At 37.3% G+C, this 24299-nt stretch overlaps 4 protein-coding genes and 1 pseudogene across 5 annotated transcripts; 3 read left to right on the forward strand and 2 right to left on the reverse strand.

Moving 5' to 3' along the window:
* Positions 1–1498: 1498 nt before the first annotated feature.
* On the reverse strand, positions 1499–4214 carry LOC103955007 (GDSL esterase/lipase At2g42990). Its single transcript, XM_009366865.3, is given in 4 exon segments — positions 1499–1976; positions 2800–3292; positions 3601–3630; positions 3632–4214. Coding segments are annotated over 4 exon segments (1053 nt in total). The 5' UTR covers positions 3968–4214; the 3' UTR covers positions 1499–1782.
* Positions 4215–9103: 4889 nt separating this feature from the next.
* Positions 9104–11593, reverse strand: LOC103955008 (G-type lectin S-receptor-like serine/threonine-protein kinase At2g19130). The gene is made up of 3 exons (XM_048578461.1): positions 10987–11593; positions 10602–10684; positions 9104–10489 (listed from the first exon to the last, which is right to left on the reverse strand). Exons 1-3 carry the CDS (start codon positions 11591–11593, stop codon positions 9104–9106), a joined length of 2076 nt encoding a protein of 691 aa, XP_048434418.1.
* Positions 11594–12426: 833 nt separating this feature from the next.
* LOC125468266 (probable lipid-A-disaccharide synthase, mitochondrial) lies at positions 12427–15640 on the forward strand. The gene is made up of 8 exons (XM_048578196.1): positions 12427–12977; positions 13233–13332; positions 13458–13563; positions 13647–13870; positions 14078–14153; positions 14439–14677; positions 14907–15133; positions 15260–15640. Exons 1-8 carry the CDS (start codon positions 12721–12723, stop codon positions 15444–15446), a joined length of 1416 nt encoding a protein of 471 aa, XP_048434153.1. The 5' UTR covers positions 12427–12720; the 3' UTR covers positions 15447–15640.
* A 2572-nt stretch (positions 15641–18212) lies between these two features.
* On the forward strand, positions 18213–19959 carry LOC103955011 (mitochondrial pyruvate carrier 4-like). 2 transcript variants are annotated; one of them, XM_009366874.3, is made up of 5 exons: positions 18220–18387; positions 18943–19041; positions 19309–19361; positions 19470–19543; positions 19690–19959. In XM_009366874.3, exons 1-5 carry the CDS (start codon positions 18285–18287, stop codon positions 19736–19738), a joined length of 378 nt encoding a protein of 125 aa, XP_009365149.2. In that variant the 5' UTR covers positions 18220–18284; the 3' UTR covers positions 19739–19959. The 2 variants fall into 2 exon arrangements, with proteins under 2 accessions (XP_048434155.1, XP_009365149.2); XM_048578198.1 differs by lacking the exon at positions 19690–19959 and having other exon boundaries at positions 18213–18387; positions 19470–19683.
* Positions 19960–22324: 2365 nt separating this feature from the next.
* Positions 22325–24273, forward strand: LOC103955015 (annotated as a pseudogene).
* The last annotated feature ends 26 nt before the right edge of the window (positions 24274–24299 follow it).

Genomic DNA, 24299 nt, shown 5'->3' on the forward strand with positions numbered 1-24299 from the left:
CCGACCAAATCATGGTATTTTTTCCGGAAAACGCCTCGAAAGAGGCGGTGCTCATTGGAAAAACTGGATTTTGGCCGAATGTTTTAGAAATTTCAAAGCTTCGTAACTTCTTCGTTACTTAACCAAAATGAGTGATTCAAAAGCCAAAATGTAGTCAGGAATGTGGAGAAGATATTCATACCAAGTGAGGACCGAGTAGTTGCCGGAGTTGGCAAGATAGCCAAACGACCACGGTTTTGAAGTTTACAGATTTCTGGAAAATGCCATTCGAGTTGTTTTTCATGCTAAAACCTTCACCAAAGCCATTTTAATCACTAACCAAGTAATGTAGACAACGAGGAAGGAAGATCAAAGGAGTCTCAAAACTTACCTACGTCGTCAAATTCCTCTAAAGTCACTGGAGTTCAGTCGGGAAAGCTTGCACCATGGCTGCCACGGTGGAGGGTCGTGCTTGGCCTGAGGTTCTTGAGGTCTCAAGCCCAGGTGATGGTGGTGATGGTTGCTCTGTGTGTGTGTGTATGTCTCGGGGAAGAGGGAAGGAGAGAGTTGCAGAGAGTTTCGGGGAGAGAGAGTTAGGGAAATGAGAGAAAAGGAGAGGATGAAGAGAGATTGGGACCGGGGGGACACGGATCAGGATCCTCTTTTGAGCAAAGAGTGACGATCCTCTTGATCAAGCTCATTGGGCCGTTAAAATTTTATCCAACGGCTACAATAATTATAACTTTAGAAGGTCCTCTATTTGTAACCATTAGATGCAATTTCAACGAATCGATGGGCTTGGTCAGGAGGATTCTCACCTTTTGCTCAGGAGAGGATCTTGATCCGGAGGACACAAATGAGGAGGTGGGCCCAAAGGCTCACCAATTAAGGGAGGCAGATTGTCTACCCTTTTGTTTGGGTGCCTTTCTTATCCCCTCCTATTTTGTGCGGTCATGGTTAAGGCGCGTCAACATTTTATATTGAATTTTTTTTATAGAAATAATAAGACAAAAAGCAATAGAAATATAAAATATTAACGTAGCTTAACCGTGATCGTACAAATAGGAGGAGATGGGAATAGCACCCAAACAAGAGGGCAGACAATCTGCCTCCTCAATTAAGACCCAAAAACCATTTTTTTTAAATAAAACGGTGGGGGTTTTACATATGTCAACAGTTTTATCCGGAAAACGACTCGCACTAAGAATGTTTGTTTAGGGAAACGGCAATGACTCGCACTAAGCATGTTTGTTAAGGGAAACAACAAAAGATTTTAGCTATAGCCTTCATGTTTATACTTTGCCTCCACTGCTGATTTAAAGTCCTAGCTGCACCTACAATCCTAATGATAGTGAGACTTGATTTGGTGCAGCTACTACATTGAAAATTCGTCACATAAAATCAAATATGATGAATCTTTGTATTCATGGCCAAATCACTATCGCCACATAAACCTTGTTTTCTTGTGGTGAATATCTAATTTACAACACATGATTGCTTACAAATAAAACACACCACAGAAATATTAGTTCATACATTACCATTTGAAAGCTCAATGAAATATACATTAATACAATACAAGCAAAGATCATCACACGATTTGTGAGATATAATTAATTCAGATGAAATAGTAACGATAGTGGTTGTATAGATGGATGATCTACCGTAAACTTTACTAGACTGCTACCCTTAGAAACCACACGCATTACTATTTTACCACAGCGAAGAAATGATTTTTCTTCAAAAAGAAAGCTCGCTCACGCGTGTGCCATTTGGCCTTTTTGTTTGTTTTCCAATAATAAATCAATTAAAGGTGTCTAAAAGATCGCCAATTACATGGTCTGCGATTATCTTATTTGTTTTCTCCGTTGGATGGAAGGCATCCCAAAATACGAACTTACTTGCATCTGCGCACGTATATGGGTTGTTCTGATTACAGAGGTAACTCATCTCGAATGTCCCAGTAGCACAACATGCCTTGTCAGCATACTCAAATCCTTCCAATCAAACAACAAACAATATATCATAATTAAATTATTAATTAATTTAATTTAGAACTAATAGGAAATGTTTTATCAAAAAGGGAAGTTAAAAATTTCAGAAAAATCAGACCCTGCTATCTGCAACAAACACAGAAGCCATGTGTACCCAACTAGATTTGATTAATTGGTTGCATGCTTATTTAAAATCCCATATTAAAGTTTCCCACCAAACATTTTCAACTACTTTCATGTCTAGTTCACGCATACATGCTTTCACCAATAGCTCCCCTTTATTACCAGTTTCTGGTAATCTGGTTAGTATCAGGATTATTTATAATCCCATATATCACAGTTTAATCTGCTGTAATATATATTGAGTTTCAAATTTCAACAATAAATAAATAAAAATAAAATTGAGGATATCTTTAAATTTTTATAACCACATATCTACTGCTAGTAAGTTCTGGATGTTTTTTGCTGTTGGATGACTTCACACCTTCAAGTCAAGTGCTAATGTGAGACGCCTGTTTTATGCGACACATAGTTTTTCTTCTAAAAAGTTCAGGAGATATAAATACAAATGATAATGTGATGTGTCATGTATGTATCCACAAGTTCCAAACCAAAGATCTGATATTTCCACAGAGAAAGTGTGGCAACAAAGCTTCCAATGAGTGTGCCCTGATTGGAACTTTGCTAAAGTAGAAAGATGCTGTCATGACTTATGGTTAATACACAATTAAGGCAAGCCAAGATATTGCTAATGCATCATTGCAGTTCTATAAGCATCTATGTAGATCAATAGTTGATAAATACAAATATTTACTATAAAACTTACCATATGATGAAGGTGTTTTGATGATTTGGTAGAACAGCGGATATATTTTTTCTGTAAATAGCATTCTAAGCCCTGGAAGCTCTTGATTCAGCTTTGCCACCATATTTTTCAATTTCCCATTAAATTCCACAGCCACATTGTTATATTCCTGCATGCATTCATCAATTGCCATGAAATTGCTGGCTCTCTCTAATGGCAAACACCCCATCGGAGGAAGCCCGGTTAGGGATATTTTCCTGACCCCTAGACTGTAGATTTCCCTAATGAAGTTTTCGGAAAGTCCAACGAGGAAATCCTCGTACTGTCGGACTGTGAATTGCAATCGCCGGCGGGGCAATACGTAGTAGTTCTCGAGGAAGTCGTTTGTTCCTAAGCTTATCAAGTATAAGGCCTCTGTCAGAATCTCTTTTGCCTTGTCATGGCCAACATAGGCTTTGAGTTTGTTCTGGTACTCCTTGTAGTACTCCACTTCTTTCCACAGTGGTATCACATTCTGCATATATAGCATGCTTAGTTTTTTTATCGTGTATTTTCTTTACCCACATATGTTGCTTCAAATTTTGAAGCGTCAATCAGGTAAAACTTGTACAGATTATTGAAAGTTGGTAACAGAACGCACTGTGTTATTTATATTGTATGAATCATGAATTTAGGATTTCAAAGAAATTTGATTGATAGTCTGATAATATAACGTACTACATTTTGAGCAAAATATAAGAATAAATGGGCATTATATGTGCATACATGCAGGATTATGACTAGACAAATCCAAATTATGATACAGTTAGAGAGGGGACTTACTAGCACATCAGAAGTTGCATTATCATAGCCAGGTTCCAGCAGAAGCAAAGCAAACACCATTGACAAAATCTGAAATCCCAAACTTGGGGTCCAAGTATGCAGGGACCGAAGTTTTGAGCCCGAAAGCCTCGGAAACAAAATCCGGTGGAACTCGGCCATTGGAGAACCTCCCTGTCGGCTGACCACCGTCAAAGTCACGGCCATACGGCTTGAAGTTGCTCTTCAGAAGTGTGGAAATCCCATTGTTGTTCCCAGAATCCACAGATGAGTCCCCAAACACAATAACTGCTGGAACTTTAGCCTCATGTTTTGCAACTTGAAGCAGGATTTGAGTTAAAAGAAACCATGAAATGTATACGAATGCCATGGCTAGCTAGCTACTTTTTGTGTCAGTGGCTAGTGGCTGGCAAAAGTTGGAAGATATTTGAGATGGATTTAGAGATGGGATTGTAATAAATATAATCATGTGAGAAATTGGAGGGATTTGTGGAAGCAATCAAAACCTAGAAGCAAGCAAGCTGCAAGGCCATGAGTCTGCAGGACAGTATTCAATTATGTCAGTTATGTTTGGTTAACCTTGGTGGTTTAAGATTTCAGACAATTACCCATCCCAGAAGGCTCCAAGAGGGCACTATTTATAGGTTGATGTGGAGAGATTTTTCAGTGTAACCGTCACACAAGGTGGTACACCACGTGATCTTATATAAATGGTGGGTTATGCGTGTTAAAAGGTTAATAACTTAAATTAAAAATTTTCACCACTTACATAAAAACACTTGATGTACCATTCATGTTCCTGTCATAACTAAAAATTTCTCGTTGACGTGGAGCAGCAACACACTTGCACGGTCTCCTATTCCTATATGTTAAGAACAATCTAGATTTAGGCGATGGTAATTATAATCGGTTTTAAACAATGTTTTGGATTCAGTAAACACGTTAATAAATTCAGCGCTTTGTACCAATCAAGGCTTTTTTTTTTTTTTTTTTTTTTTTTTAGGGGGGCAACAATTTTGTAGTATAAAAGTTAAACTGTCATGTGGTATTACTAATAATTTATAGCTTACAATTTCAAAGAATGTCAAAGTCGATATATAAAAGCAATCTATAGTATAAAAATGAATACACGAATTAATAACAAGAGATGTGGTCCTTATGGTTAGGAAGGTAACTGAATATAAATTCCCAACTAATTTTGAGTTCATTTTTGCTCACCATCCTATTTATCACCATTAGATGAGTTTGAATTTTGAGATTTGTACTTATCCACTACACGAATCTCGAAATTCAAACTCATCTAACGGTGATAAATAGGATAGTGAGCATACACCACACTAAATGATGATGACCATACACCGCATTAAATAGTGATGCGTAAAAATGCTCCCATTACGAGTTTTTAAGAAATAGAGGTGGTGGTTGTAATACATTTAATGGGGGCTGAGAAAGTGACAGGTCCTAGTTAAGTGACCTGTAACATTGTTCTGAAACCCTAAAACAAAGCTGGCTTTCTTTTGATGCTCATTTATGGACGTTTTCTGCTATGAATTGGTGCTACAATTTACAAGGATTCAGTAAATCGTAAACCAGTTTTCTATAGTTTCTGAGTTTCTTTTTGTTTGGATGGGATTGATCAAGTTTGAACACATGTTGCGGGTGAGACTTTGTCAGAGGTGAAAAAATGGTTGGGAGTTTGATTCGATTTGCATTTTACTGAAAAAAACTGGAAGCACTCTTTACATGAAAATGTTACATGCGCGGGGGTGATGAAAATTGACACAATGAACTGTGAGAAATTTGCTTGTTCTTAGAAAATATATGAACATAAATGACTCTTCATTTTTTATATCTGTGATCGGGATACTCCAATCATACATGATTAACAAATATATGAATCAAATTTGTTACATGAATAACAAATATATTTTTTATATCTGCTTTTGTTGTTGTACTTTGACTTGGATTAGGCAGTTTGAAGCTTTCTATTTTTGTCATGTCCACGGATTTTAGATGAGCAATTTTTAGTCTCTTTTGAGATTCCCTTTAAGTTATGTAATGTTCCTTCTATTGTTCCCATTCTTTGGCATCCTCCTTCATATAATTGGGTTAATGTGAATATAGATGGGCTTGCTAAGGGTAACCTGAGTCCCGTGGCTTGTGGTGAAGTATTTCGTGATTCTACGGGTTATTTTCCTAGTGGTTTCTCTCAGAGTTTGGGGTAACATACCTTCCTTCTATGTTGAGCTTCATGCTATCATCCTTGCTGTGGAGTTGGCCTATGCGTGGAGTTAGGCGAAATTTGTGGCTCAAAAGCAACTCTTCCAGGGTGATATCCTGACTTTTTTTTGTTCTCCTCGGCATCTTCGGGGTTCATTGGAAAATCTGCCTTTCCCTTGTGAAGCATATGGTTTTTTATTGCTCTCATATTTTTCCAGAAAGGAATAAGGTCGTTGATGAATTGGCAAATTTAGGGCTGCTTTAGTCTTCCATTTGTGGCATGCGATTCCATCATTGGAGACTCCCCCTTTTCTGCACACGAATTTTTTGGGCATCCCAATCTATACAGATTTGTCTCCTCTTCTTGATGATTTTTTTTTTTTTTTTTTTATTTTTGCCTAATCTTCTTGATTGTTTGTTTTGCAGGTTATTATATCGTTTAGGTTTTGTTTTAGAGGAGTTAGATTCTATGTCTCCCATTTTCCTTATATCTTTCTTGTTTTCATTTCTAAAGAGATAAAAATTTTGTCCCCCTTCTTTTTCATGTATTTTTTATATTTTATATTTTTGTTTTAGGAGAAGTAAAATTTATGTCTTCCTGACTAGGTATAACATTTTTTTTTCGTTATCAATAAAAAATTTCTTGCACTGTCGAAGTTTCTTAAAAAAAAAAAAATTAACATCTCTTTTTTTTTTTTTTTTAATATATATATATATTGTTTTATACAAGCGATATTGAGAGAGAAATCGAACACAAATCTCGTGGGTAGTGGTATAAACTTTGTTAGTTACAGAATCAAACCTCTTGTACATAAATCAATAATTAAATTCTTAGTTAATCCAATACTCAAGGGTATATTTGTTGTTACATCGGAGTAGTAAGACTAATTACAAAACCCTTTCTGTGAAAGCATCAATTATATATTTTCTATACCAAGCAGAAATCGGAATAGCGATGGTGTAAGACACAGACACATAGTTAGTTGATCATTAACCTCCAAATGTTGGAAAACATGATTTAGGTTTTGTAATGAATGTTTGCATATAAATGGAATGGAGCAAATGCTGAACAGACGTCGGCAGCTCTTGTAAGTTGTGATCCCCTGCGCAACTGCGCATCTGTAGACAACTTTTGGCATGCCATGCGCGCATCAGTCGGTAGGCATGGGCAGAACTCGACAGCGCGAACAATGTGCTCGGAAAAATGCCACAATGAATTTATACTAAGTTGATCTATGTTCTTGATTCAAGCCGTGGCATCACGTTGTGTTGCACCGTTAACTTCACGCTACTCACTTAAATTACCACTTCCATTCTTGGATCCACTATTGGTGGCCCGTGGGTCACAAGTTATTGGTGGCTTAGAGTTGCAGCCATCCGCGAAAAAATTCAAGGTTACGTCATTAGTGGTGGATCCAAAAAAATATTATTTGGGAGATGGTTAGCAAGAATAGCACGATTAGGGTGCAAAACTTTGTGAACGAAATAGAGTGCAAATTGGCATTTCATCGATCTTTGGTAGATATGAGGTTATTTGCCAAGTGATATTGCACACTTATCGATAAATGCCAACAACTTACGAGACAAATGTTAATAACTTTTGAGCGAGCATGCCGAGTGAGCCTATCGGCAGATGCCCATACCAACACATACAATGGCATGAGGCTAGCAACTTCCTGCTTAGTGCCCATACAGACAATTCGTCAATTAGTTGGAGGACAGCTTTTAAGGGCATCTTAAATTTTAGAAGGGTAACACCCAACTCTTCCATGGAAGGTTTCTAATCTTAGGAACCTTATCCCAAGGTGGGTCCGCCCCTGCTCCGTCTCTAGTTGTGTAATGAGTCGAAAATAATGTGTGGCACGATGTATATTAGTGTTTGAAAAAAAAAAAAAAAAAAAAAAAAAAGGGAAAAGAGTGATGTATATCAATACTTGATCATATGTTACACCTCCGGTATATCATTGGTTGCGTGATAGGGTTATAGACCGCGCAACTGGATCGGGAATTAACAACGTATCATTGTCACATAATGAATGTTGTAGTTGTAGATAAACATCTATAAATTCCAATGCATCTATAATTTTCGCTTAATTATTGAGTGATGTTAGATATATAACATTGAACAACTTTCTCCACAGAGATAGGTTCTTTAATAAAAGTAGGCCTCATCTTTATTAAATAAATAGTATGTCTTTTTAAATGTGATGTCCTTAACATTTTTCAGACCAAAAACAGAATTAGAAAACTAGGGAATGAAAATCTCATTGAAATAAAATCAAAGTGTTTAGGGAGCACAACGCTCCCCAACCCGCTACTGTTAACAATTGGATGCATACAGATAAGTGGCGGATGCATATTGGAACCAAACTGGTCTCGACATCACATGGAGTCTAAAAAATATGCATGTGAAGGTCTTTTGATGACTCTTGAATGTTTGGTACACATCCTTTCTGTGCCCACCAATTCTCTCAATAACACTCATCAGATTACTCCGACCTATGTCAATACATGTTGACATGTGCACAACTTGGTTCGGCTAACTACAACAAGCCCACAAAGTGTTCAACAAAATGCCTCAGTGAATTTTTTTTATGCGCCTTAGTGCTCTGTTTTTTATCTAAAAAGCTTAAACCTTTAAAATAGAGACCCTCAAAGTTTAAATCTTGAATCATACAAATTAAAGGTTATTTTTAGGTTAAAACAGAGACCCTAAACCCCAATTGAAATTTTCACGAAATCAAGTGAAAAATTACCTAAAAATTGAAGCAGTGTGTTCTGAAGAAACCCTACTGCTTTTTCCTCCACTGCTTTTAATGTTTCGAATTGCTATGTATTAATGAACACTTTACTGGGTATTTTTTTTCATTGAATGTTGTTATTAGATTCTCTGTGTTCTGCTTATTTCTTGAAGATAAAGCAATTATTTTTCTTCAGTTCTAATGGCTGCTTTCATTTACTCACATTTTAATTCTTGGGCTTTATCAAGTTTGTTGGTTTGTAATGTTAAATGTGTATTTTGATCTCGTATGAATTGTCCGTCTTAATCCTTCAAGTTAGAAGACAATATCTGTATTCTTCCTTGATTGCGTATGAAATCTAGTCATTTAGCTAGTCTAGTCTAGTCCTGCATATCGAATGCTGTAAAAAAGTACTTAAAAAACAACTGATCTTATTTAGACGAAGAGGTTTTTCTTCAATAGTACATACAAACTGCTTATCGTGCTCACTTCAACAAGCGACTCTACGAGTCTGTGAGCCTCTAATTATAGAAGCAAATGCGCTCTCAACGCGTACAAAGAGATGTACAATGTTCCCCTTCAGGTGCATCCTCGTGAATATTCGTTTCACGGTTGTTGATTTTGGCTTGAAATGCACTTTGATCGTCAGAGCATGACCACAAGCCTGAACTGCAAGTAGTCTTCAGGTGATTAACACCTTCTAATGGACACTGTACAAGGCGCTGGAGGAACTGTGGGATTGGGGGTATGTTGACATCTGAAACTCCCTCGAGAATTTGAACAACCTGCCTCATCGTTGGCCTATCCTTCTCATCTTCTTGAATGCACCAACAAGCGACTTTACATGCTTGAGCGAGTTCATCTTTGTCAGCACGGCCTTCCAACCTGTAATCCAACAAAGTACCAACATCTTCTCCCTTATTAACTACATTGGCAACCATGAGAGGACGGTAGTTTTCTAACCCCTCATCTAACCCTTCTCTATTTCTCCTTCCTGTTATAACCTCAATCAGCAACATGCCATAGCTAAAGACATCAGCTTTTGGTGTGATGGCTTCACCTGAAAACCATTCTGGTGCAAGATAACCTACAGTTCCTCTCATGGTTGTCAGAACGCGGCTATGGTGTCTTCCGACAAGTTTTGCAAGACCAAAATCAGCCAGTTTTGGACTGTATTCTGCATCCAACAAAATGTTGTCGGGCTTAATATCACAGTGTATTATGCAGTCTCGGCACTCCTCATGTAGGTAAGCCAATCCTCTGGCAGTCCCTACTGCAATATGATATCTGGCATCCCAATCTAACATTAGTGCATTCTCTTGATGAAAAAGAGATTGCAGAGAACCATTTGGCATGTACTCATAGACCAAAAGTCGTTTTGAAGTTTCTGTGCAAAAACCCCAAAGGCGAACAACATTAATGTGGTGGATAGCGCCAATGGTTCCCACTTCAGCACGAAATTGTTTCTCTCCCTGCTCCAGATATTTAAGTTTTTTCACTGCTATATCAGTTGAATTAGGCAATATCCCCTTGAAAACAGAACCAAAACCTCCTTCCCCAAGTTTTTCTGAGAAGTTATCTGTTGCTCTTCTTAAATCTTTATACTTGAACAGCACCAAGGAATCCTGAACTATTGGCGATGCTCCTTTTGACCGCTTCCTTATGAGAAATACCATGAGAATGGTTGAGATTGAAAGGAACCCCGCAAGTACTCCAACAGCAATCCAAGTAATCTTTCTCTTTACCTCGTTGGTAGAATCTGCAACTCGTAAATGCATTTTTCTGTAATCTATTAGTTTAGTCAGAGAAGATGGTAGTTGAATCAGATTGAATATATCCCCTTTCCAAATCTTACAGTCGTTATCGTAAAGAAAGGCGGTGATTGAGCAATCTCTTGAGCATGCTAATATACATTCCTCAATGCTTTTAACCTTTAAAGACTCAGCATGTTGCGAATAATAAACATCAGGCACTCCAAAAATTTGTAAGTTCCTACATCACTGCACTGAAAAGGAGTTTTCCTCACACAACCATAAGAATAACCTCCAAAATCCCAATCTTCTGGGATTTGGGGTTCAAATCCGTCCAAGCATCGACAACGAGGCAAATTCTGAGAGTCGCAGATACTAAAAGCACCACATGAAGCATCGTCAGTACATTGTCCAAGCTGAACACCCCAAGACTCTTTTGTCTCAACTCCGTCATAAAACTTGAGTCGACCATTGATCAAAAGTTTGTATCTCATAAATGAATGAGGATTCGTGGTAACATAAGTTACGTAGCTTCCATTCTCATTTGCAACAGAAGTAAAATTTACTAGAGGAATATCGATATCATTCTTCTCATCATAATTGTCGGTGAATAATGTAAGAAGTGGTTCCAACATTCTGCTCACTAGTGACGGAACCGTTTCGAAATAAGGAAAAACTTGTTCCAGTTAGTTCCATCTCAAGAGAAAATATTCCAGGGGCTGGATTTTGTGGGTTTCTCGAGGGAGTAAGAACTAGTTTTTCCTTCGTAAGCTTATTGTATCCAAGCTTGGCACCCGGAAGCCAAGTGTCAGTTGGGTGATCGAAACTCTGCCATAAAACAGCGGATGAATCCAATTCATCTCTGATGACAAGGTTCCCGTTGTCAAGAAGCACTGCCATGGTGGAATCAGAAACCGCTGACATAGATTGAGTTGACCAAATTGTAGATTTCGTTTGCTCCAGCAACGCTAAGCTTCCATTTCGGAAGAGTTGCAGTGTCAAAGGAGATGAACCAGAGGCAGGTTGGTTTCGGTTTGCTACCCAAACTACAGTTCGAGGGCGGAGAGTTTTGTACCAAATGCCTACGTAATAGTTTCGAGAGTTACCTGCTGTGAAGAAACCCAGCTCAAATATGCCACCTGCGGAGGTGATTGTCTGGGTCCCCGAAAGAGTGCGGCCTGCATAGATGGTGTCAGATGCCATGGAAGTTCCATTGAAGGTAAAACATAACAGAAGCAGAACAACAGACTGAGAAATGAGGTTATTGTTGCTAATGATCTCCATCTCTTCGAAGAGTTGGATTTTCTGCAAGCTGATGCCAAACTTAACTTTGCCTCTCCTGTTTTTGTTGCTATGAGCGGAGCTTAACCAGAATTATTGTAGATTATACCAGTATGAATTTTTTGACTAGTTGGAAGTTGCCAAGTCCACCAAGTCAACCAGCGCACCAGACAAAGATGATATGAATTTTTTGACTAGTTGGAACTTTTGCTGAGACTCTTCAATTTCTTTTTTGCAAGGTTGACAAAGATGCGGGTGCGCGGATTAGGTAGATTTAAATAAATCTATTATATTTCATGTAAATAAGTATATTTTTATACTTAAAATATATATAATTACATCATAAACCATAAAATAGAAGGACATATATATTATGAAGTATTGGAACATCATGAAAACATAGGGAATAAGCATATAATGTTTGTTTATTTAAGTATTCAACAAGTTTCTTACAATTTATTGAAAAAAATAAAATGTAAAATGAAAGTTATCTATTTTTTGTCTAAGTGAGTCGCAACCTAGGCGGACACCTCAATAGGTCTAAGCGCTATTTCTTAATTTTCAAATGTCTAGGCATCAATCGAGACGGTGGCCAACCGCCTAGCGTCCAAACGGGAATTTTTAGAACAGTGTTTTTTGCTCTTCTTAGCCTATTGGGCCACTCTGGTGTGTATATATGGGCCCTTTAGGAGAAAGAAATCAATATATGGGCCTTGCACAAATTTAGCTAAGATCTGTACACCCAAAAATTGCAGCAGTTTTCTGAAGAAACCCTTTTGCTTTGTTCCTACTGCTTTGCCTCGGCTGCTCAACTGTAAGTTCTTCCTTTCCAACTGTTTTTCTCATTTATTGTTTCAATATTTCAAATTGCTCTGTGTTTAAATTCATAACCAACACTTTACTGGGCATTTTCCTTTTCTTTTTTCCATTGAATGTCGTAGAAAAGCAATTATTTTCTTCAATTCTAATGGCTGCTTTCACTTACATGGGATCTTAAATTCGATACGTTTCATTTTCACACTCACTTTTTATCTTGGGGTTTATTGTGTATGTTAATTTATGAGATAGCTCTAATTTGTTCATTGCCCAAGATTTTTAAAATACTTATTTTCTTGTGTACATAAACCAGAATGCTCAGGAGATCTTCAGGAATGTGGTTCAGAAAATTATGGAATGTGAATGGTGAGAATTTTGTGGGGTTTTCAAGGCTAATCAGAAGAAATGCATCAGGTTCAAGCAGAAGTGTGATAGACATGGCTGTTAGAGATGGGGAGCTGAGGGTTTTCGTAGTCTCTGGAGAGGTTTCTGGGGACACCATTGGCTCTCGTCTCATGGCATCTCTGAAGAATCTCTGTCCTGTTCCTGTCCGCTTTTCCGGTGTTGGAGGGTAATCTATTACTTTCCCTGCGGTTTTATTGGAAACTGTAATTCTTTGCAGAAGTACTTTTACATAGGTTTATGTTAGCAGCCTCTGTCTGTGCATTTAAGTAATTGGGTTGTCTTGCTTTTCTTAAGAGAATACAATCTTCACATGGATAACATTTTAGACGCTTTGGACAAAACTGTGGTTTTTGAAGTTTTGTTGTTTGAATGACATTGGTTAAACAGGAGGGTGTTTGTTTTGTGTCTATAATGTGTTTAGGTTGATGATGTCCAAGCAAGGATTAAAGTCGCTGTTTCCAATGGAGGATATTGCAGTGATGGGATTATTGGAGTTATTGCCTCATCTGAATAGGATCAGAGTGAGTATGAGCTGCAGTAAGACTTTACTGAACAAATTTGACGACAAATAGTGTTTCATCTTTTAGTACAAGGGCAAAAAAGTTTTTACATTCTGGCATCTTATTTGGTTATTGTATTGTGCCAGGTGAAGCTGCTGGAGACAGTAGAGGCTGTTCTTCTGTTTCAACCTCATGTTGTTGTGACAGTGGATTCAAAGGGTTTCTCTTTCCGCCTCTTAAAACAGTTACGGGGTAATATGCACCACCTTCTTGGTGTTATAATCAGACTTTAGTGATACATATGGTGTTGGAAAATAGGGACATGCTTTTTGCAGCTAGATACAATCAGCAACGATTCGATGCTCCAGTACACTTCCACTATGTAGCACCGTCATTCTGGGCTTGGAAAGGGGGTGAAGCAAGACTCCGAGGCCTGGCTGGATTTGTGGATCATGTCTTGTGTATACTTCCAAATGAAGAAGAAGTTTGCAGATCAAATGGACTGGCTGCAACCTTTGTGGGCCACCCCATTTTGGAGGATGTTTTGGAGCTGAAATCAGTATGATTTTTTTGTTCTCCTTTTGGAATAGATGTACTTGATAGTTTTCATTACAGATCATACTTAAGATTTCATTGGATCATTAGCTTCACTGTTCGTTCTTTTAAACAGTAGAAAACAATACAAACATAGTTCAGAACCATTTGATGCTTTTAAAATCGACTTTTGTTTTAAGTGTCAAGTACTAATACACAATTTTGTTTCTAGAAGGACACTTCACCCCATGAATGGAAGATAGAAGGAAACTGTGAAGATTTCCGAAGGAGATATGCAATACCAGCAGGTGAAATTTAATCTTCATTTGTAATATTTATTTGATTATCCTTGGCAGTACCTAAGAATAATTCTGTTATAGTGGCCTAAGAATCAAGGTTCCACAATGAAACCGTTTCTGAAATCTTCTTGCTCCATCAATTGATTATTTCTTCCCCTTTCTTCTCCTTTTTTAAATAAATTTATTCCAAGCTCCATATCATTGCCAAGGAGCTCCTTTCTGTGTGTATAAACGTTTCTTTCTCTATCAAAATTGGAACGTTCATTAATATTCTGTGATTTTTATTTTGCAAAGGAGCCAAAGTCATTTCCTTGCTTCCTGGAAGCAGATTACAAGAGGTCACCAGAATGCTTTGTATCTTCGCAAACGCTATGGGATTATTAAAAGTGTCCTTTCCTGAGTTAGTAACAGTCATCCACGTCGCTCCAAATCAGCATGTGAAGAACTATGTTGCCGGAATCACTAACAAGTGGCCGGTGCCCGCTATATTGATTCCAGGAGGATCCCTGCACCAAAAATATGATGCATTCAGTGTGAGTGAAAAAAACCTAAAAGAGTACTATGGATGCTATAAATTATTTGCTTGTGTATCCTTTTACCTCCTACACAGTGAAATTTGTCTCCTCGTTTGATAGCGGTGATGCACTTAACATCACCATCTAACAGAGCATGAATCTGAAACCAAGTTTTTGGATGTTCATATCTGAGCATATTTGAATATGTCTGTTCTTGCTCAAACTTGTTACTTATATTAACTTGCAGGCAAGTAGTGTTGCATTGTGTGCTTCTGGAACAGTTGCCTTGGAGATGCAGCTTGCACGGCTACCATGTGTAGTCGCTTATCGAGCTCATTTCCTAACTGAGTGGATTATTCGTTATAAAGCCAAGATACCTTACATCTCCCTCCCAAATATTCTCATTGATTCACCTATTATACCCGAAGCTCTCTTTCAAGCGTGCACTCCGACAAACCTAGCGTCATTGATTTTGTAAGTTTCATTTAAGCATGATCTCTTCAATTTTTAGCATACTTACTGGCATACCGGATATTATAAGTATAAAGCCTGATATTTCCCTAGTTCGCACGTAAACCAAGTATATCTGATCCACCGCAGGGATTTGATACATGACGATGGCCTCCGAGAAAAGCAGATTATTGCCGCTGGTAAGGTTATCAGACTTCTTTGCGCTCCGGCCAGAAATTCAGATGAGTTGGTAGAGCAGCATCAAGGGGGGAGGTTTCCCCATAACACACCAAGTATGATAGCAGCAACTGCAATACTGCACCAAGCAAAGCCATAGTTGTTATCTGTGGGATGTCATTATTTATGCACAAATTGTTATCCAAAAGTTTGTATCTCACTTCATTCGAAATGAAGGCAGAGAGTTTCGCTTTAGTTCTTCACTCAATTGAAGGTGTATTAAAACTGAAAATGTAACACCAAAATTGCAAATTTAAGAAGTAACCCTATGTTGATTGGTTTTTCTTTTGACAATCGTTGTTTCTAAACAGATTGGACATGGATAATATTGACCTATGTTCAAAAAATGTCGTAAACATAAGCTCTAATTACTTTGCTTGCTTGAACTTGTACAAGTAAATGAACAGGTATATTTCTAGTTCATACAAAAACTTAAAGTCCTCTGACATGTACGCAATTTTAAGTCGAATCGAATTATCATCAACCCGATTAATTTGGAGTCTGGTTTGATTTGTTAAGATAACGAATTTGGACCAAATCACACCTAAGAAACACAAAATCTAAGACAATGGTAACACTGATTCAAAAAACAAGGCTGACATATAGGGCATTCTTCCACATCAAAGCCATAAGACTAGCTCAACTCCTTACAAACTCCTCAAGGCCACAAACAAAACCCACTTCTTATTATAGTAAACAACACTCACTTTAAAATCCCCACAACTCCTTTCAATCACACTTCACGCTATCAAACTCCACACAAACCCTAAATCCCAATTTTCCACGCGCAATCTCTTGTGAAAAAGCTTGAAAAATCCCATTTTGTCACTATAATGGCTGTATCAAGAAGACTGCTTTTGCTTTGCCTAGGGACGCTCTTGGCCGGTGTGTTCTTGGTCAAGGTGGCTGAGGCTCATGAGAACCATGGCGACTGCCACAGTGACCCGAATAATGGGGACCAATGCCGGGAGGATGAGACTGATGCAGTCGGGGATGATGATGTGGATGACACATACAAGATTGTGAACAAGGTTGCGGTGACTTTTTCAGCCAGAACCGGCGAAGTTGAGCCAGGTGCAGACGAAGTACCAGGACGCAGATGACACTGAAGACAATGAATCGAGTCATGTCATTGTAATGGGACACTGATATAATCTAGCTAGCTAGCTAGCTAGGGTTACAGCAGTGCTCTGCAGGTTATCTTTTTCGCATTTGTTTCATTTCTTTCGTATATTTCTTGTTTTAGCAGTGCGTTTTCTTTTCTTGTTCAAGAGCTGGTTTTAATTAATTTTAGCTATGAACAAATTTGAGATGAGTCCATTGTCATTAAAAATTTCTTTCTTGGTCGCTTGTTGGTTAAGTCATTCTTCAACTCCCGATGAAGTAGCTCCAATTCTTGTGATCACGTATGTATACTTGGTCTAGAGGTGCAAGTTATTTCTCGTTAGATTGAGTCACGCTATTTGAATTACATTTCCCATTTAATCTCACCTGTCACTTGTGTAATAAAGATGAGATTCATTTGTATACGTAGATCTCATCTCAAACAGAGACACGGTCACTAATATTGTCAGTAAATATGGTACAAATAACTAACGATAACCTTTTTTACTCTCTCAGTGTGTAAGTTAATTCACATATTAGTGATTGATTTCACTTATCAATCCGTACGAAAAAGTTCTCTCTTAGTGCAGCAATCAAAGTAATTACAAGCCTAATCAATTAATCAGCTTAATTACAGGTAATTAGAATAAAATTAAGATCAATCAATTCCTTCCACCATAGTTTTGCACATGCGCAGTTCTCTCCCTATAAAAATTCCAGAAAACTCACCCTATGCAATTGCAAAAATGAATGTGTCCAAGGCAATGACTGTTTTTTCCCTTGGCACTCTCCTCATCTCTGCAATTTTTGTTGAAGTAGAAGTAGATGCCATGAGGATTATTGGCTATGGAGTTACTTTAAGAGATGGCATGCCTGGGTGCAGCTTCAAGCATCCGGAAAACTGCTACAGACAGATGGTAAATTCATATCGAAGGGGATGTGAGCCTGAACAACGATGCCGCAATGGTCGGAGTCAGGCTCTTCTGGATTATCCTTGATTTTGTTCTTTGGAAGATGAAGATTTTGGTGCATATCTAGACAAGTTGGCATGTTCCTGGTGTTAAATAACCCATTTTTGTGTTAGATATCATATCTCCAATCAATAATGCAGCCGCATTTGCTTCTAGTTTTCAAAATTTCAATTTGCAATATTTCAGTTTGTGTTGAACAAAAGGAAGCGATATTGTAATGGATGAAGGTCAACAAATGCGGTAGAGAGCGTTTACCCCCCACTCAAAGTCGAGCTTAAATCGCACCTCCTCTATACTGCAGACTTGCAGAACTGCAGGCACTAACTGGATCATGAAAAAAGAACAATTTATAAACCCAAAAATGAAGACTTATAGCTATTTTTTTTTTAAATTAATAAGGATGGTCATGTAAAGTAGTTGAAAGGGTCTACATGCACTGTTCAGAGATGGATATGCAAATGTTTAAAAGTTGTGGCCAATAGTATTGAGGCTGCGTTTTATTTTATTCTCTTACTTTAAAATAAAACAATACGGTATACTAACTTTTTAGATCACATATATAAATGTATGAAGTGTCACCTATAAGAAAAAATGTTAATCAACATTTAAGTAATAATCCAGTAATAAACAACCATATCATATGATTTACAAAATATGCTTTAAACAGATGATTTTTCTAGCATTATCCTTTAAAATATCTTTTTTGTCGAATACCTTTGCTCAGATTTATTTTTATTGCACAAGATGCTTTGCTTATATATTTATTTATACAGTCACTTTCTTTGAATTCAACCCCAAATTATTGGAAGGACCACTATGATAATGATTTTATATATAAGTTTTTATCTTCTTCTTCCTCAGTTATGCTGTATATTCAATCAGATCTCCCGAAGGGATCCGAGAATCATTTCATGGCAAATTCCAAGCTGCAAGCATTTTGGAACCACCCAGCTGGCCCCAAAACGAGTTTGTTTACTTACTCCACAAGTTTATACATGTTAATTTTCTGTTGGTTATTTACTTATATTGTTCTCAACTTCTCAATAGAATTGTTGGTAGAGTTAATCTTAATCCGACAGGTTGTTCTTGATTAGCATCAACGTTATTGAGATTAAACAACATATAATCGAGATTACTGATTTCTTTGATGAAAACTAAAATTCTACTGAAAATTGAGCAAATATCTGCCTTCAGAATTTTATGACACCATTAAACCTTTTACTGATAATTTTGAAGATGAAACTCAATGATTTGATGGTGACGTAGGCTGTTTAGTTGTTTATGTGGCGTTTGCCCGCTCTAATTTTACTTTTTTGAGCTTGCGGATGTGTTGTCTTATTTAACTTGGTATGTTTTTAATTTTTGTCTAGTACCTAACTTCGATGTAAAGTTGAAGTTTATCTGATGATGAAGTTATTTTGTTTCATAAAAAATTAAAAACTCAATTAACACTATAACTTGGTACGTGATATACCATTTTCTCATATATTAAAAGGTTTGCTATTTGTTCTAATTTTACAGTTCATTTCTGGGCCCCAACATTTAAATGGGGTCTAACCATTGCAAATATTCTTGACTCAGCAACACCACCAGAGAAACTATCCTATCCTCAACAATCAGGTTGGCTATGACTCCCTAATTTGTTTGATGGCCTCCGTCTTCCCGGATTCTAACATACAGTCGGTGATATATTCTTTGTTTTTTTTTTATATATCTCATCACATGACTTAACCATTGTCACGTAATGAGAGTGTTGAGAGATATAAGAAGAAAGGGATGTATCTCCGTCTTGTCAGTTTTGCTGAAAAGTTTACTTACTTGTTGGTGATTATTTCATTAATTGATTACTGATAGAAACTTTTGGCGTCCACATTCGATGATCTCCAGTCCTTGCATGCAGTGGACTAATATGGGCAAGATACAGCACAGTAATTATACCAGTAAGTGATTCTAAACCTCAAATTATTAATTAATTACAGCAAATTATTTACTGTATAAGTTTGAGATAGATTTTCACCTTCTCATGGTTGTCCATTTTGGTATTGCAGAAGAACTGGAATCTTGTGAGTGTCAATTTCGCTATGTCTGTAACCGCCATGTATCAACTTTCACGTAAAATTCAGTATGTTGTCATGTACTCTTGTATTGGAAAATTGTTATTAGCATTCCAAAATCGTTATAGCGCAATTAACTGCTCTCGTATCTGTCTTATTTTGAGTGGCAAGTAATTACAATGAATTGACCATCACCAATTTTCATATTTTCCAGGCATGACTTGTCTATCAAAAACAAAGAAGTTGCTGCAGAAGAAGAATGAATAACACCTCAATTCCACTTGCTGCATAGTAAACTTGGCGTGCTGATTTCAAGTTAAGCACACTCCGATTCAATCTTGTAACAATTACAGTAAAGCATATTCGTTCTCATGGATTAACGTTGGATTATGTTTGAACCTCATGGTTCAATTAAGGCTAATGAAAAATATATTGTAGCATAAATTCTGTTTATAAATAGCGGCATCTTCATTCGGCACATTTACTTAGCGCGTTTACAAACTCCTCAAGGCTACAAACAAAACCCACTTCTTATTATAGTAAACAACACTCACTTTAAAATCCCCACAACTCCTTTCAATCACACTTCACGCTATCAAACTCCACACAAACCCTAAATCCCAATTTTCCACGCGCAATCTCTTGCGAAAAAGCTCGAAAGATCCCGTTTCGTCACTATAATGGCTGTATCAAGAAGACTGCTTTTGCTTTGCCTAGGGACGCTCTTGGCCGGTGTGTTCTTGGTCAAGGTGGCTGAGGCTCATGAGAACCATGGCGACTGCCACAGTGACCCGAATAATGGGGACCAATGCCGGGACGATGAGACTGATGCAGTCGGGGATGATGATGTGGACGACACATACAAGATTGTGAACAAGGTTGCAGTGACTTTTTCGGCCAGAACCGGCGAAGTTGAGCCAGGTGCAGACGAAGTACCAGACGCAGATGACACTGAAGACAATGAATCGAGTCATGTCATTGTAATGGGACACTGATATAATCTAGCTAGCTAGCTAGGGTTACAGCAGTGCTCTGCAGGGTTATCTTTTTCGCATTTGGTTCATTTCTTTCGTATATTTCTTGCTTTAGCAGTGCGTTTTTCTTTTCTTGTTCAGGAGCTGGTTTTAATTAATTTTAGCTATGAACAAATTTGAGATGAGTCCATTGTCATAAAAAATTTCTTTCTTGGTCGCTTGTTGGTTAAGTCATTCTTCAACTCACGATGAAGTAGCTCCTGATCACATATGTATACTTGGTCTAGAGGTGCAAGTTATTTCTCATTAGATCGAGTCACACTATTTGAATTACATTTCCCATTTAATCTCACCTTTCACTTGTGTAATAGAGATGAGACTCATTTGTATACGTAGATCTCATCTCAAACAGAGACACGTTCACTAATATTGTCAGTAAATATGGTACAAATAACTAACGATAACCTTTTGTACTCTCTCAGTGTGTAAGTTAATTCACATATTAGTGATTGATTTCAATTATCAATCCCTACAAAAAAGTTCTCTCTTAGTGCAGCAATCAAAGTAATTACAAGCCTAATCAGCTTAATCAGCTTAATCACAGGTAATTAGAATAAAATTAAGATCAATCAATTCCTTCCACCATATTTTTGCACACGCGCAGTTCTCTCCCTATAAAAATTCCAGAAAACTCACCCTATGCAATTGCAAAAATGAATGTGTCCAAGGCAATGACTGTTTTCTCCCCTGGCACTCTCCTCATCTCAGCAATTTTTGTTGAAGTAGAAGTAGATGCCATGAGGATTATTGGCTATGGAGTTACTTTAAGAGATGGCATGCCTGGATGCAGCTTCAAGCTAGCATCCGGAAAACTGCTACAGACAGATGGTAAATTCATATCGAAGGGGATGTCAGCCTAAACAACGATGCCGCAATGGTCGGAATCAGACTCTTCTGGATTATCCTTGATTTTGTTCTTTGGAAGATGAAGATTTTTGGTGCATATCTAGACAAGTTGGCATGTTTCTCGATGTTACAGATGATCAAAGTGATCATATGTTCTTGCTGTTAAATAACCCATTTTTGTGTTACATATCATATCTCCAATGAATAATGCAGCCTCATTTGCTGTTTTCAAAATTTCAATCTGCAATATTTCAATTTGTGTTGACAAAAGAAAGTGATACTCAAATGGATGACGGTCAACAAATGTGGTACTTGTAGAACTTTTCCCCCGGCATTTATATGCCTTCGGAAGAGGCTGAAATACTGGGGTCATGTAACATTAGCGGTAGAGAGCGTTTACCCCACACTCAAAGTCAAGCTTAAATCTCCCCTCCTCTATACTGGAGACTTGCAGAACCGCATGGCACTAACTGAATCATGAAAGAAGAACAATTTATAAACCAAAAATGAAAACTAATAGCTATATTTTTGAAATAAAAAGGATGGTCATGTAAAGTAGTTGAAAGGGTCTTTATGCGATGTTCGAAATGGATATGCAAATGTTTAAAAGCTGTGGCCAATAGTATTGAGGCTGCGTTTTATTCTATTCTCTTACTTTAAAATAAAACAATACGGTAGACCAACTCTTTACATCACATAAATAATTGTATGAAAGTGTCACCTATAAAAAAACGGTAATCAATACCTAAGTAATAATTCAGTAATCAACAACTATATCATATGATTTACAAAATATGTTTTAAACATATAATTTTTCTAGCATTATCCTTTAAAATATTATTGTTGTCGAATACCTTTGCTTAGATTTATTTTTCTTGCAAAAGATGCTTTGCTTATATATTTAATTATAGTCACGTTCATTGAATTCAACCCCAAATTATTGGAAGGACCACTATAATAATGATTTTATATACAAGTTCTTATCTTCTTCTTCCTCAGTTATGCTGTATGTTCAATCAGATCTCCAGAAGGGATCCGAGTACCATTTCATGGCAAATTCCAAGCTGCAAGCATTTTGGAACCACCCAGCTGGCCCCAAAACGAGTTTGTTTACTTACTCCATAAGTTTATACATGTTAATTTTCTGTTGGTTATTTACTTATATTGTTCTCAACTTCTCAATCGAATATTGTTGGTAGAGTTAATCTTAATCCGATAGGTTGTTCTTGAGTAGCATCAAAGTTATTGAGATTAAACAACATATTATCGAGATTATTGATTTCTTAGATGTAAACTAAAATTTTACTGAAAATTGAGCAAATATCTGCCTTCAGAATTTTATGACATCATTAAGCCTTTTACTGATAATTTTGAAGATGAAACTCAATGATTTGATGGTGCCGTAGGCTGTTTAGTTGTTTGTGTGGTGTTTGCCCGCTCTAATTTTGCTTTTTTGAGCTTGTGTGTCACATCCCGGCCCGGGACGGATTACTTTCCGGGCCCGCTCCACCACCATAGCACCATATTGTCCGTTTTAGGCCCCGACTACGCCCTCATGGTTTTGTTTTTGGGAACTCACGAGTAACTTCCCAATGGGTCACCCATCATGGGATTGCTCTAAGCCCCTTCTCGCTTAACTTCGGAGTTCCTACGGAACCTGAAGCCAGTGATCTCCCAAAAGGCCTCGCGCTAGGTAGAGATAGGAATATACATATAAGGATCACTTCCCTGGACGATGTGGGATGTCACATTGTGGATGTGTTGTCTTATTTAACTTGGTATGTTTTCAATTTTTGTCCAGTACCTAACTTCGATGTAAAGTTGAAGTTTATCTGATGATGAAGTTATTTCGTTTCATAAAAAATTAAAAACTCAATTAACACTATAACTTGGTACCTGATATACCATTTTCTCATATATTAAAAGGGTTGCTATTTGTTCTAATTTTACAGTTCATTTCTGGGCCCCAACATTTAAATGGGGTCTAACCATTGCAAATATTCTTGACTCAGCAACACCACCAGAGAAACTATCCTATCCTCAGCAATCAGGTTGGCCATGACTCCCTAATTTGTTTGATGGCCTCCGTCTTCCCGGATTCTAACATATAGTCGGAGATATATTCTCTGTTTTTTTTATATATCTCATCACATAACTTAACCACTGTCACGTAATGAGAGTGTTGAGCAATATAAGAAGAAAGGGATATATCTCCATCTTGTCAGTTTTGCCAAAAAGTTTACTTACTCGTTGGTGATTATTTCATTATTTGATTACTGATTTTGGCGTCCACATTTGATGATCTTCAGTCCTTGCATGCAGTGGACTAATATGGGCAAGATACGGCACAGTAATTATACCAGTAAGTGATTCTAAACCTCAAGTTATTAATTAATTACAGCAAATAATTTACTGTATAAGTTTGAGATAGGTTTTCACCTTCTCATGGTTGTCCATTTTGGTATTGCAGAAGAATTGGAATCTTGTGAGTGTCAATTTCGCTATGTCTGTAACCGCCATGTATCAACTTTCGCGTAAAATTCAGTATGTTGTCATGTACCCTCGTACTGAAAAATTGTTACTAGTACTCCAAAATTGTTATAGCGCAATGAATTGCTTCGTATCTGCCTTATTTTGAGTGGCAAATAATTACAATGAACTGACCATCACCAATTTTCATATTTTCCAGGCATGACTTATCTATCAAAACCATGAAGTTGCTGCAGAAGAAGAATGAATAAAACCTCAATTCCACTTGCTGCATTGGAAACTTGGCGTGCTGATTTCGAGTTAAGCACGCTCCGATTCAATCTTGTAACAATTACAGTAAAACATATTCGTTCTCATGGATTAACGTTGGATTATGTTTGAACCTCATGGTTCAATTAAGGCTAATGAAAAATATATTGTAGCATAAATTCTGTTTATAAATAGCAACATCTTC

Source organism: the organism of the source record quoted next, unplaced genomic scaffold (assembly GCF_019419815.1).
Source record: "Pyrus x bretschneideri cultivar Hongxiangsu unplaced genomic scaffold, Pyrus_bretschneideri_v1 Contig12, whole genome shotgun sequence".
NCBI classification, from domain to species: domain Eukaryota; kingdom Viridiplantae; phylum Streptophyta; class Magnoliopsida; order Rosales; family Rosaceae; genus Pyrus; species Pyrus x bretschneideri.

What these genes read in the sequence shown, in the direction of transcription:
- LOC103955008 (XM_048578461.1), bottom strand. Translation starts at nt 11,593, where the DNA reads ATGGAGATCATTAGCAACAATAACCTCATTTCTCAGTCTGTTGTTCTG. An exon ending in GATGGAACTAACTGGAACAA is followed by an intron (nt 10,685 to 10,986) that starts GTTTTTCCTTAT and finishes TGGTGCTTTTAG; the next exon opens with TATCTGCGACTCTCAGAATT. An exon ending in AGAAGATTGGGATTTTGGAG is followed by an intron (nt 10,490 to 10,601) that starts GTTATTCTTATG and finishes GAGTCTTTAAAG; the next exon opens with GTTAAAAGCATTGAGGAATG.
- LOC125468266 (XM_048578196.1), top strand. Translation starts at nt 12,721, where the DNA reads ATGCTCAGGAGATCTTCAGGAATGTGGTTCAGAAAATTATGGAATGTG. An exon ending in CCTCTTAAAACAGTTACGGG is followed by an intron (nt 13,564 to 13,646) that starts GTAATATGCACC and finishes TGCTTTTTGCAG; the next exon opens with CTAGATACAATCAGCAACGA. An exon ending in GAGATATGCAATACCAGCAG is followed by an intron (nt 14,154 to 14,438) that starts GTGAAATTTAAT and finishes TATTTTGCAAAG; the next exon opens with GAGCCAAAGTCATTTCCTTG.
- LOC103955011 (XM_048578198.1), top strand. Translation starts at nt 18,285, where the DNA reads ATGCTGTATATTCAATCAGATCTCCCGAAGGGATCCGAGAATCATTTC. An exon ending in CCCAGCTGGCCCCAAAACGA is followed by an intron (nt 18,388 to 18,942) that starts GTTTGTTTACTT and finishes CTAATTTTACAG; the next exon opens with TTCATTTCTGGGCCCCAACA. An exon ending in ATCCTATCCTCAACAATCAG is followed by an intron (nt 19,042 to 19,308) that starts GTTGGCTATGAC and finishes GATGATCTCCAG; the next exon opens with TCCTTGCATGCAGTGGACTA.